The sequence below is a fragment of the Rhinolophus sinicus genome, linkage group LG07 (assembly GCF_036562045.2).
Source record: "Rhinolophus sinicus isolate RSC01 linkage group LG07, ASM3656204v1, whole genome shotgun sequence".
NCBI lineage: Eukaryota > Metazoa > Chordata > Mammalia > Chiroptera > Rhinolophidae > Rhinolophus > Rhinolophus sinicus.
Window position 1 is genome coordinate 70,257,667 of NC_133757.1, and position 13,397 is coordinate 70,271,063.

The window sequence follows — 13,397 nt, forward strand, 5'->3', positions numbered from 1 at the left end:
GGTGGTGGATAATTTCCTTCACTTCACAGCTTCCAGGTTCTGGTCTTGGGGAGTTGAAAAATCTGAACTGCCCTGCTTCCTCATGCTCTTGTCACATGTTTATGTGTTGTTGTTGTTTTCTCTCTCTCTCTGGAAACTTGTAGAATCTTCTCCTTATTCTCCACATGCTGCATGTCCACAGTGTGTGTTGGGTAGTGATCTATTTTCACGTGTTAGGCTGGACAGTCAATGGGCTCTGTCATGTCTTCCATTCCTGGTGAACTTTCTTGAAGGATATCACTGGTGATTTCTTCCACTTTGGTTTCTTTCTTCCCTCTTTGTGAAACTCTCCTTTGTCCTATATTGGAATTGATCTTATTTTCTTGCTTACATTTTTTTCTTTCTGTCTTCTCATTCTACTTTTTCTTCCAGCCCTTCTGTCAACATTTTGAATCTCAGGTTTTTAATTTCTAAGGCTATTTGAATGTTCCTTTTCAAAAGGCGACTTAAATTTTGTTCCCTGGCTTCTGTGTCTTCTATAAGCTCTCTGAGGATAATATACATAAGGGCTTTTCTAGAACTTTTTTCTGTTCTCTTTATCTCTTTCCTCCAAGTTATTTTCTCTCTCTCTCTTTGGGTTTTAGTCTCTTCATTGGCTAACATTTATAAGGGGAATGCTAGAGCAGACAGGGAGCGCCTAACCATGGTGGGGGGTGATGATGGGGGTGCCAGCCACTGTAGGGGAGCCCCAAACATCAGCGGCATCTACAAGGCTTTTCTCATAGCCAGGCAGCCTATGTTCTAGAAAGTGAGACGGGGAAGGCATCTGGGGTCACTGTTCCCTGTGTGATTTTCATTTTGATCACTGGTTTTCACCTTCTCACCTGCCTCCACTGTGCCCATTTCCCTGAGGCTGAACCTTTCTGTGTAGTGTTAAAAAATGCATTTTATTGCTGAGTTTTCCCCACAACTCTTCAAGGTTGGTGCTACTTGTTCTAATCCAATTTTACAGAGGCTCAGGGAGGTGACGTGAGCTGTCCTGACACCCCACAGCTAATATATGAAAGGGCCGAGCTGGGACTAGGGCCCAGAGTCGCCCTCACTGCATCACGTGACAACACCTGGTTCATCACTGGTTTCTCCCAAGGAAGGTGGTGAGTGTTTGCTGAGTGAATATTCAATAAATCTCAACATTCTCAGTGGTGGACATCAGGAAGACACGTGAGTGACAACCCATGGCAATTAATAGGTGTTCAATAAACAGGTGTAGAATGAGAAAATGAAAGAACAGCTGAGGAAATAAGATGTTGCAGAAGGAACCCTGTTAAGCTTATATCCATGTGCAGAAAAGTATTTTTTAAAATGAGATGGCACAGTCCTGACTTGGGGGTGGGGAATGGGGTTTCTTCGTTTACAACGAGAAGGAAACTGGCAAAGGTCTGAGGGAACATAACCTTTCACACGCAAGTTCAAATGCCTTACGATGTCATGCCCTTCAACCGAGAAATTCCATTCTTGGGCATCTATGGGACGAACAGAATCGCAACTGTTCAGGAACAATTCACTGTATTATAATTTGAAAACAATGTAAATGTCCAAGAGGGGAATGGTTAAGCAAACCAGGGTATGATTTTCGGTGGCATATTACGCAGCTATTAAAACTTACATCTCTTTATAATAGCCCAAATAAGTCTGGCTTATGTCACGGAACGTAATGTTCTCCAGGTTCATCCATGTTGTAGCAGGTGTCAGAGTGTCCTATTTGAAGGCTGAATAATATCCATTGTCTGGATGGACCACATTTTATTTATCCGTTCATCCATCCATGGACATGTGTTGTTTTCAGCTCTAAACTATTGTGAAGAGTGTTGCTTCCCTGTTTTCCCGAAAATAAGACCTACTCGGACCATCAGCTCGAATGCGTCTTTTGGAGCAAAAATTAATATAAGACCCGTCCAAAAGACGCATTCGAGCTGATGGTCCGAGTAGGTCTTATTTTCGGGGAAACAGGGTATGAACATGAGTGAACAAGTATCTATTTCCCAGCACATTTTATTTCTCTGAACTTGGGCAGACAAACAGGGTGCGACTCCCCCCAACCTGCACCCCACTGCCTTTTGCACCTTAAGGAGAAACGTGGGTCCTCTGGCTTGTCCGCTCAGCAGAGCCTTAATCTACTTACCGGAAACATCTCAGCCTCCAGAAGCCACAGTAACAGGGGACCAGGGAGAAGATGGAGCCAGCATTTCTCCAAAGAAGCTGGCCAATACTTGGAGATGCTCCCTCTACCCCTGGGTGTGACTTATTTCGGACAAGGGTTGCAGGGCATTTTCGTGGCTATATTTCTGTGTTATCAGTGGCTTTGCAGATGGAAGTGACGGATCTGCCCTTCCATTTTTGTCTTCCTTGGACTGCCTTACAGGTTCCGCTCCAGCCCTACTGACAGGCCCCACGTCATCTCTCCCACTCACCGCCGTCTCCTAGCAACCAGGCTCACAGGCCAGCATCCTGAAGCCTTAGGTCCCCAGCAGTAGCTGCCTCAGGGTGCTACTTCCCCTCACAGAAGTCAGGCTTCTCTAGTGCCTGGTCCTGTATCTTCCCATCAGCCTGCTCTGGGGTCCCCTGCCCAGTGGGAAGAAGGATGGAGAGGAAAGATCAGAATCAACTGCTCTTCTTCAGGCTTTGAGCGAGCTTGATCACCCAGACGGTTCATCCATCTGGACCGAGTGCATCGCTGACTGCTTCATTTTGCTGTCGCATTGCCTGAACTTGGTTTCTTGGAGTTGCCAGGGGAGCTGATTTAACTCTCTGTCAACAGGATTAGTTTTAAACCGCCTTGTGGCAAAGATAGTATCTGTCTTCCCCGGGGAACTGGGGATGGGGCCAGTGATTGTGAGTGATGTGGTTTCCAAGAGCTATGCCTGGCAGGACGTGAGGGTGGAAGTTGGTGTGCAAATACTGTGAGCGGTTCACAGCAGCAGGACACGGGGCTTTCCACACAGGTGCAGCTGTGACTGTCACACCTGCCTCATCCTGATCTTGAAGGCAGATCCATTCTCCCTTTCCTTCATCATGCTGCCACTGCCCTCGTAAAGCCTCTCGCCCCAGCTGTTACAATAATCTCCTGGGACAAGACAGAAACAAATGGTATCTTCCTAACTGCTAGGAGGCAAATTCCTCTTATGGAGACTCGTGTTGGGTATCAGAGTGTGGCTTCAAGCCTTTAACAGTTGTATTTAGCTACTACTATATGTACGTGGTCTGTTCTAGACCTTGGGATATCATGGTGAGTAAGGTAAACATATTTCCTATCCACGGAGAATTCACATCCTGGGGTGAAGGCAGGTAACAGGTGATCTGGCTAAGTGATGTGTGGTATAGAGAAAATTAATAGGGTTATGTGGCAAGTTGGGGTGATCAAGGAGGCCTCTCTGAGGAAGTGACATCTGAGCTGAGACCTGAAGGAGGGGCAGAGTCACTGGCCATACAGGTCAGGGGAAGAGCTTACTATACAGCAGAACAGCATGTGCAAAGGCCCTGGGGCAGCAACAAGATTGGTTGGTTTGACACAAGCAGGATCCAAAGTGGAATTATTGAGGGAGAGGGTGGCAGATGGGTTCTTGTGGGGCTTCACTGGGATTTGGGGTTTTATCTTGAGTGCAATCATGAGTTTTATCCAGAGCTCTTGCTGATAGAGTTGAAAAAGCAGAGTGCCAGTGTGGATAGAGAGCAGTAGGAGCGGGACTGACAGGATTTCTTGATGGGTTGGCCGCGATCACAGAGGAATCCAGGAGGACCCCCCCCCCCCAAAGGGGGTTGTCAGCCTGGGCAGCTGCGTGAATGGCAGAGTCGCCAGCCAAGATGCAGAGGGCGGGACAGTGTGTGTGGGGTGAAGCCCCCCGTGTGAGGTGGGGATTCTGGACCCAGCCCCTGTGCCCTGTCTGTGGCTGGGACCGGGACCAGCGGAGGGGCTGGCTCTGCTTCCCAGGTATTGACGGGGTGCCTGTAAGAGGCAGGGGGCCCCACTTCCTCAGGATGGGGCCTGAGGCAGAGGAGGCAAAAGCAAGTAGTAGCCTGCCCTCCCAGGGAGGCAGGGGAGGCAGGAGTAGCCAGACAACCGGCTGGCCGGCCACCTTCCTGTTTCTGGTAGGTAATGCGCCTGCTAGAACCAGGCTAGGCCCTGCCTACCCAAGGGACCAACACTCCCTTGTCCCGGCTCTGAGAACAGGGTCCTGGCTGTCTCCCAGCTTGTGCTCTGTGTACAGTGATAGGTGCCACTTCTGTGGGGGCCATCACCACCTTGCAACACTGTCTTGGGATGCCATGGGGGCTTGAAGCTGTCAGAAGCTAAGCTGCTGACCAGGTCTCTGCATCTGAGCTCCCCCTACACCCCATGAGGTTTGTCATGAGGATTTGGGGAAATTGCAGGGAACTCTTATTGGGGGGCCAGCAAGTGGAGAGTCACCCCCTCAACTTAGCTTGGCCAGATCCCTCCTCCAGGAAGCCTCCCAGGTTCCCCACTTCCTGTTGATGGCCCCACTGTGTGTCTCCTGCACCAGGCCAGGGTGGGCCCCTTGGTGGCCTGGGACATGTGTGAAATGAGCACTTCTTGAGCTGGGTCCTGTGAGTGGGTGGGATCTGCAGGGCCAGCTTTTTGGCACCCCCAGAGGACCCTGGTGTGGGGCCAGCCTGAGGGTGACCACACCTGAGAAGCAGCCCCTGGACAGCAGCAGCCCCTCCAATGTCTTCCCCATCCCTACCTGTCCTCCCCATCCACACTCGTGGCCTCAGTCTTGGGGAGAAATGCTAGCAAGTGTCCCCCTGAGAGGAGAGCGGGAGAGCCCACCGCGAAGAAGGGCTGGTGTGGTCCACACAAAAAGATAAGCATAGGTCGTTTATTCCCCCCACCAGACTTCCAGGTAGCTCTACAAAGAACTAGATATGAAGCCACGCAGAGGCTGTCCCTTAAACATAGACATGAAATCAAAGGAACCAAGTGACTGTAACTGCATTGGCACAAAGATGGACTTTCTCCTTCAAGGCCATTGGGCAGCCGGCCAAAAAATCTGGTTGCCGAAAAGGAAGGTTTGAACAATCAGGGCAGGGGCTGGTCAGGGAGTGCCCCTATGCCCGTCAGAACCAGGAGGAGCCCGGCCCTGAGTCCTGCAGCAGGGGGGGAGCCCTGGACCCAGGGAGGCCAGACCTCTGCAGGGGGGATGGGAGAAAGACACTGGGCAAACTCAGCCCTAAATGGGACGTTACAGAGCAGCCCCTCTGTAAGCAGAAGGCACTCAGTGGTTGGGGGGGTTGGGGGGCTCTGGGTCAGGGTGGACTGTAGGCTCATAGATGTTTGTGGGGGACCAGAGGAGCATGCTCACCACCCCTGGCCCTGTCGCCCTCCCCAAGGGAGGCTGGCGAGGGGGGGGCGGGGGGGGGAGCCCAGCTCAGGCCCTGCAGAGCTCTGGCTGAGGCGCCATCTCTAGGCTGTGTTTGGAGCAGGCTGAGCCCAGCTGCGCCCTTGGGCTTGGGCGACCCTCCAGCTCTCCCTGGCCTGCCTCCCAGACAAGGGTCCCCAGACGGGCCTGCCCCAGTGATTTCAAGTCCACACACAGCTGGGGTTTCTACAGGAAGCAATGTAGAGCCCACACCCTTAGTATCCACGGGTTGAGTTTAAAGCTAACAGAAGTGCCAGGGTTCCAAGCTGTTGTGCCACACTTTCCACCCAGCACTGGGGGCACGTCAGGGTGCAGGGTGCTGCCCCCCCCCCCACCGGCGGTTCTCATCCCTGGATCATGCAATTTCATTGGTGATGTAAGCACAAGTGTTTTTACGGACACACACAGGACGTTACTGGAAAGGAGAACACGACTGTCCGGTGTCAGGGATGAAGTGGCCACGGGATGTCAGGTCCTGGTGGGGAGGTAAGGCCACTCACACTGTCCCTCTCCAACCCACGAGCCTGCTTCCTCGGGCCCTTGCCGTCCTGGGCCTGGCCCGCCTCCCTGGACCTCTTCCGGAAGCGTGGCCCGGGCCTGCTGTTGGGCGGTGGCAGAGGGTCCACGCCCAGGATCTTGTGGATTTGCCGGAACGCCAACAAGCGCAGGGCGTGCTGGAGGCAGACAGCCCGTCAGCACCCCTCACCTGGCCCCCTGGCCTGGGGCAGACACAGGGGCTCACCAGCTCCCTGTCCTCGGCAGCACCCTTCTAGTAACTGCCACGCTCACCCACCCACAGGCATGAAGAACTATCCTGGGAGTCGCTCAGGCCGGCTGATGGCATGACTTTGCCAGGGCGCCCCTTGGAACAGCAGTGCTTCCCGCCTCACTACAGGCACCCCGAGTCCTGCATCTCCCACTTCGGCTCTGATCATGAGCAATTTGATTCTTTCCATTAAAGGCAGTTCCTAAATGTCAGGCCCAGTGTGATTTTTGTATCACGGGGAGACTTTCCTACAAACATACAAAGGGAAGCAAACCACACACAGGGAGTGTGCTTGGTGCTTGAGGCTGGGGGGGCCCCAAACTGGGTGTTCACAGAGCACGAGGCGGGTGGTGGGGGGAACCCAGGACGGTCTCAACCAGCAAGGTCTGCGCCTCCTCACGGTGGTGGTGGCTTCAGCTCTGAGCCAGGCTGGCTCTTTCCCCAGAAGCAGTCCTGCCACCCACAGGCCACCCATCTCTGCAGGGGGAGGGAAGGGGAACCCCACTCCACCTCCTGGGATGCTGCATAGCTGCAAACAGAGGCTGGACTGGGGTGCCACCCACAGCCGAGTTGAGCTGGCCCAGGCAGGGAGCTGCAGGGACCGGCTGTCCTACCTGGGCGCTGGCTGTGATGTCTTCCCGCTCCTGGAGGGTCATGGAACCAATCACATCCCTCTGGTCTTTCTCGCAGGGATCCTGGAGCCCGGGCCCATCTTTGTGAGGGGAGGTGGGGGTGGCAAAGAAGGAGAGAGCACCCTCGTGAAAGACTGCCACCGCGGGGGCCTGAGACGGTTGAGCACGGGGTCTGCAACTGCACCCCTCGGCGTCCATGGGCCACATGGGCCAGCACAGGGTCTCCTCTGGGGGCGTCTCTCCTGGGGCAGCCCTCCCTGCCCCCACACACACACTCAGCAGAGCTCCTTCCAGCTGCTGTGTGTGTGCACACGTGTGTGCATGAGAACATGATTACGTTACAGGCTCACACCACGGGCCCGGTGCATGCATTTCCTCTTCTTTCACTTAATGTATCATCCCGTGTCACTAAAATAACTGGAAAACCCCATTTTTGTATCTGACATGTCACGAATGCACGGGATGCTTCTTTTCCCGCCTGCTACTGTAAGCCACACCGTGGGGAGCATGGGACACAACCCGTTCTCTGAGTGTCTGGTTATTTCTTTGGGGAATATTCCCACCAAGGCCACCCCCAGGGGGGCGACAGGCAGAGCTCCCTCGCCTGCTCCATCTACGAGGCCCTTCGCCCGTGTTTGCAGGTGAGCGCATTCTGCACTTGCTCTCTGGGGGATGCATGCGCGTGTCTGGGTCCCTCCTCCTGTCTGGGATGAACGTTGTTTTCCAGTGTTAGTAGGAGGCTCCTTCTGTCCCCAGCTATGACCTGCAGTCTCGGCCACGTGCCCCAGTGTTCTAGGCCTCCCAGGTGACAGGAACTGACCTTCCAGGAGCGTCCCTGAGGCCACACACTCCAGGACCCTTCGTACGGCGGCCCCAGGGCTCAAGGGCCACTCCGCAGTGCTCAGAGCCTTCTCCACCAGCAGCTCCATGGCCTGGGCAGGGCAGCGACAGAAAAGGAGACACTGGCCTTTGAGGAGAGTGCCTGGGCCAGCTCACCTCCCCCTGGAGGAGCTCTGTGGGGCTTGGCTGGGGGATCTCCAGGGGACCCCAGGATAGGAGGCCCCTCCTAGCTCTTTCCCGCACTCCCACCCACCCTTCAATTTCTACGGAGGAGGGTGGTCACAGAGGCTTTGCCACTCCTGGCATGGCCATGGGCAGGTTTCTTCACTTTCTAATCCTCAGTTTCCCCATCAGCAAAATGCCATCAGTTGTAACATTGCAAACTAGCATTGCAAGTGTTAAAAGAAACTCGTTCTCAGTGGCCTGCAGTACATTTAGCCAGGGCCCGTGCTCCCTCCTCCAAGGAGCCACCCAGGGGAGGCAGGAAAGGGCAACAGCAGCAGGCGAGGTCCTCGCAGCCACCAGAACCGCTGGGTTCAGAGATGGCCCTCGTCAGTAAGGCCAGTGGTGGCCCAGGCCGGCGTGGGCAGGGCCTGTTTGTTGGGCGTGGGAGGAGATGAACTGGCCGCAGAAGGCTGCACATAGAACGCAAATGTCCCTCAGAGCTCAGGGGCCTTGGGCCCCTTCCCAAGAATAATATGAAAGACTTCAAAACCCATAGGTCATCCCACCCATCACTGGGGGTCGGTGAGAGAGGGACACTCAGAGACTGACCCATGGAGGGACAAGACACAATTCCACAGAAAAATGGGGTGGGGGACCCCAGAGAGAATGGGAGCTGGGGTCTCACAACTTGGCAGTTTGGGGATTTGGGGGTCATGCAGGCCCTTGCACTCTCTCTTCTCTGCTCTACCCCCACCATGGGCTCTGGTGCCTACTGGCCAGAGGTGTCAGAGCTGCAGGGGGATCCTCTCTGGAGGAGGTGGGAGTGCACCAGGCACCCCCAGAGGCCAGCATGGAGCCAGGATGGGCACCCAGGTCCCAGCCCTCGCCAGGCCCTCTGTGCTGATGCTGCACGTTCCCTGGTGCCCTTGCATTGGCATGCTACCTGGCGCTGCCTGTGAGGTCATGGGTTAAGAGAATACAGCCAAGTGAGGCTGTGCTCCAGAGCAGTCCTCTTCCTGGTGCCAAGGGACCCATGAGAAACCGCTGCTGTGATCTACCTCTCCCGGGTACTCAGGCTGACACCGACTTCTTCTGGGAAAAGCTGGGAGGGGCAACGTCTATCTAGGAGGAAGCAAGGCCTTTTGGGGCTGCGGAGGCCCTCGGTTGGCTTCCTAGAGCAGGGCCAGTCGCCTGGTGCTGCCTTACCCAGTCTGGCAGGGCCCCCCAGGTGGGCACACGCTGGCAGAGGTCCCGAAAAACCCTGATGACAATCACACAGTTCTGCAGGCCGCTGGCTCGTGCCTTTGGGGGAAGAAACACACTGTGAGCTCCGGAAGCCACATGCACGTGTCCGTAAGGGGGCGTGTGTGAAGCTGAGGGGACAATGGCTGACCCTGGGGGTGGCGAGCAGGTCCAAGGGTCCTGTCCTGGCATCGTGGCCGTGGAGGCCAGGGAGGGCCTCCAGGAGCATGGCTGGCTGGCCTGGAGGGTGGTGGCTCGGAGCAGAGCCCACTCCCAAATGGGTGCAGGACAACAGAACCAGCCCTGCTCTGGTCTGAACCATCAGGTTCGTGCTGGGCAAGGAGACATGGGCCGAGCTGCTAGCCAAGGAGATGGCTGAAGGCGCAGCTGGCAGGACAGACAGATTCTTCCCCCTCCCACCCCTGCCCCCTGACCTGGAACCACTTTGCATGGCGGAGGGCAGCCAGTGACTGGAGACACTTTTCTGGGCTCAAGATATCCTCTGGGTCGGGTGGAGGAGCTTCCATTCCTTCTAGAAGAAAAGAACTCATGGGCAAGGCGCCCCTTCCCACTCCACCCCCTCCCTGGGCCACATGGGGGCCCTGCCCCTCAATTATCTGGGTCTCATGTTATTTATCTTCTGGGCCTCGTTTTATTTGTCTGGAAGATCTGTACTCCCCCCGGATTGTCTTTTCTCCAGGACACTGCAGGGAGCAGAGAAATAATTTCGGTGAAATGCTATCTCCTCTGAGGTTCGTGCCCACAAGCGAAGAGTTTAATGCTCATTACTGAGCCATTTCAGGGCTGACTTCCTCAGTTAGCAAATCACAGGACAGATGGAAAACCATGAATACAGCCAGATTTCCAGAAACTTCCAAATGCATAATTAAAAGGGAGAAAGTGGGTCAGTTTGAACACATCCCACCATCTACGACAAAGGTTCCCGTGTCTGAGAAAAATTCAGGTCCATTTTTTCCTTTCTTATTATTACTGCTTCAAGAATATTATCTCATTCTAGGAGACCCTAGTTTATTTAGGTCACACGATGGAGTACAGGTTGCACGACTGCCCATAAATATCCCCAGGAGTCTTGTGCCTGTCGCCTGCCTGTCACAGGGCTGAGATGGAAGTGGCAGGGGTGTGTCTGCAAGGAGGGTTAGAAGCTACCCCCCCAGCAACAGGCAGACTGGTGTGGGTCCCTGCATGGGGAGAAGACTGACAGGCTGACAGGTTCCTGCTGCTCACAGAACGTCTGCCACAGAGGGGTTCCCGCTTCTCTTAATCCTTCCGGCCAGCCTCCATCGAGTGGCCACGGAGCTTTATACTTTCTAACATTCGCAATCTTCCCCTTGTACGTGTGTCTGAGCAAACCCTAGCAGGGCCTTCAGCTAGAATTCAATAGTGCTGCTCCCCCCACCCCTGTATTTATTTTTAGATGACTCTCCATTTATGACAACTGGTAATGGCTTTCCCCTCACTGTCAAAGGATCTCCTCTTTAAATATTTGAGTGTCGAAAATGAATTGATTTAAAGAAAAAAAACGTTAGCAGTTGGTGGCCCTCAGCTATGACAAAACAACAATCGCAAAGGGGGTTCAAGAATGACTGGATTGGAAAACGGTCCTGGGGCTGTTCCAGAAGGTTCCACAGCTGGATGAGCCAGGAGGTGCATCCCTGTGGGCCGGCCTCTGCCATGCAGTGGTGACTCTTGCTGCCCTCTGGCCTCGCCCGGCAACCCCCCACTCTCTCTCAGGCAATGCCCATCTACTTCAAGCTCCCCAGAGCCCCTGGGTCCCACATGCGTGGTGTGGGAGCAGGAGGACGCTGTGGCCTCTGCTATGGACAGATGGACAATCTGAGCTCCCAGCATCGCTGGTCTCCCCCGGGCTGGGTGCCGGTACCTGCACCAGCCTGGACGTCAGGGAGGAGTGTGCCCAGCCCCAGGCCGCTGCTGAGCCTCTGACAGCTGGTCACCAGCTCATTTCCTCCGCTGTCCCAAGGCCCAGTTCTTATCTGACCAGTGGCCTCCAGCACTGACAGAAGTGGCAGAAGGCTACACCCTCATCACCTCACCCCCGCCCAGAGCAGAGTCACACGCTGCCCTAGGCCACCTGGATGTGTGGGGCAGGGGGCTGGACAGAAGGCTCCCATCGAAGCTTTGTCTGTGGAGGGGTTCTCCCGCATCAGGGGCGAGGTGACACACACAGTGAGACGCATCCTGGGCTCCTCACAGGACGAGATGACGATGTCAGCTTCGGGGTCAGAGGAGACCTGGTACTTGTCCTCTGTCACCATCTACAAGGTGCAAACACAACACAAGGCTGCATCACTCCAGCTGAGAGGCAGGTGCAAACAGCAAGGATGTGGCCAGGTGGCAAGCCCCATACGGGGCCCCTGGAGCCTCCACAGGGCTGAGACACAGCCCTGCCCTCCAGGAGTGCACACATGTAGAAATGCATATAGACAACGGACACTGCATATAAGACCCTGCATATAAGGTGCCTTCATATGTAAAAAACTCCCTTAACTCAATAACAAGAAGAGCAATCCAAAACAAAAACAAAACAAAAACAAAAAACCTGACGAGTGATATAACAGATAGTTGGCAGAAAACAGAAGTTTCCCTTCTTACACAATGACACAGATTATCGCCATAGTAAGAGAGAACAAATTGAAACTATAATGAGGTGCCATCATCACCTGTGAGAAGGCAAAACTCCAAAAGTTGGAGGAGCAGCTGGGCTGGCAGATCTGTGCAGCTATAAATTGCTGGTGGAGGCTGACCTGGAAACACTTTCCAGGAGCACCAGGCTCATGCCTTTGACCCAGTGACTCTGCCCTAGGATGCCCTGCCATATGTGTGGAGCAGCGTGTGTACAAGGCTTTTTATTTTGTGCAGGCTCTCTGGTAATACAGAACACTGAAAACAACTGAAAGGTCCTCTGCCAGGACACACCTTCCACTGTCCTGTTGGACGTGGCCCCTGCCTCCCCAGGTGCACTCTACCTGGCATGAGGCTTTAATTTCCTCACAGGAAACAAAGCGAAGTTAGCCGGCTATTGTTTGTTTATCTGCTCCTGAGAGAGGGCTGGGGTCTGCGGGTCCCCACGCTCACGAAGCGCATCACAGGAGCCACGCCGAATCTCATAGGAACAGCACCAGACACATCAGGAAGACGCTGCCCTGGAACTGATTTTTTTTAACCTAAGATGATCAGTGTAAATCATGATGGGATCTCACTCTTCCCCCAGTTATCACTGCGGGTGAGCAATGTCCTATGGAACAACACAGGAAGTGCTCCAGCGGAGAAAATCCAGCCAGCCTCCCACAGGCCTCAAAACGGCTTCCATCTTGCCTCTGCCTTCCTGGTCCTGAGGCTGTGAAATCTCAGTCAACCTCACAGCCGTTTTCATCACCATGTAGCCTTTTATTTGAAGAGAAGGTAAAGGATTTTTAAAAGCGATGGTTAGATACCGTGAAGTAGGTGGTAATGCCTTAACCATATGCATGCTGTCAGGCCAAGGGTCTCCTCCACCCTTGTCAAGGGGAGGGCTAACTTCCCTCCTTTATGCAACACATTATACAACACACAATGTATCCTTTTAAATGGCTGCTTAAGGCTCTGTAGGAAGGATGTAACATAAGTTGCCATCCTCATGGGGGGACATTTACATGGTTTCCGAGTTTTACCAGGGACTCACTTTATAAAGGAACCCTCAAGTTGCCACCAATCTCTCTCCTTGCAACTGTTTATAAAAACAAACTGGTTTATATGTAATAACCACAACCTCTTGTTTCTTAAAATCCTGTGGAAGCAAAGTCACCCCCCCACCCCCCGCCACTGGGAGCCTGAGGGGCTCCTGAGAGAGGGCTGGCAGTGCCCTGCCAGGTGACCCACCCTTACCTGGAGCTGCTGGGGCAGCTGCTCGGCGACCCTGCGCAGCAGGGCACGGGTGGGCTTCTGGGAGCAGAGCAGGATCAGCTGCACGGTCCTGTCTCCCCGCAGGAGGAGGCCTTTCGCCAGGAGCCCAACCCGCATCACGCCCTTCAGGATCCGAGCAGAGGGGCTGATGCTGCAACGAAGACGAACCCGCAAAAGCACGTTCGTGGAGAAGAGGGGTCGGGGAGAAAGGGAGCATGTGGTCCCACCCCGGTCCCTTACGAGCTCCTGGGATGCCAACAGCTTGCTGAGCCCTCTGTGCCTCAGCTTTCTTATCTATGAAATGGGCACTTTCCGAGACCCACTTTTCAGAGTGCACTTGACGAAAAGGAGACATGAAAAGACGTATCTGAGAAAAGCGTTGGGAATGCGACTGGTAAATGATACGTGCTCACTAAG

The 13,397-nt window shown here is 54.3% G+C and overlaps 1 protein-coding gene and 1 non-coding gene across 6 annotated transcripts in view; both read right to left on the reverse strand.

Annotated features, from left to right (window-relative positions):
* Positions 1–4,860: 4,860 nt before the first annotated feature.
* ZFR2 (zinc finger RNA binding protein 2) overlaps positions 4,861–13,397 on the reverse strand; it is a 44,661-nt gene continuing 36,124 nt past the window's right edge. For 3 of the 5 annotated variants that reach the window (XM_074337591.1, XM_019744209.2, XM_019744213.2), the window contains 7 exons: positions 12,963–13,131; positions 11,170–11,353; positions 9,494–9,591; positions 9,024–9,119; positions 7,633–7,744; positions 6,795–6,892; positions 4,861–6,088 (listed from right to left, as the gene is read on the reverse strand). In XM_074337591.1, coding sequence (XP_074193692.1) covers positions 5,858–6,088; positions 6,795–6,892; positions 7,633–7,744; positions 9,024–9,119; positions 9,494–9,591; positions 11,170–11,353; positions 12,963–13,131 — 988 coding nt within the window. In that variant the 3' untranslated portion in view covers positions 4,861–5,857. Of the gene's footprint in view, positions 6,429–6,794; positions 6,893–7,632; positions 7,745–9,023; positions 9,120–9,493; positions 9,592–11,169; positions 11,354–12,962; positions 13,132–13,397 lie in introns of all 5 variants that reach the window. The other 2 variants (XM_019744210.2, XM_019744212.2) reach the window with 2 other exon arrangements.
* Positions 12,513–12,635, reverse strand: LOC141572982 (U6atac minor spliceosomal RNA). The gene has a single exon (XR_012498570.1). It is a non-coding gene; the product is annotated as a U6atac minor spliceosomal RNA (small nuclear RNA).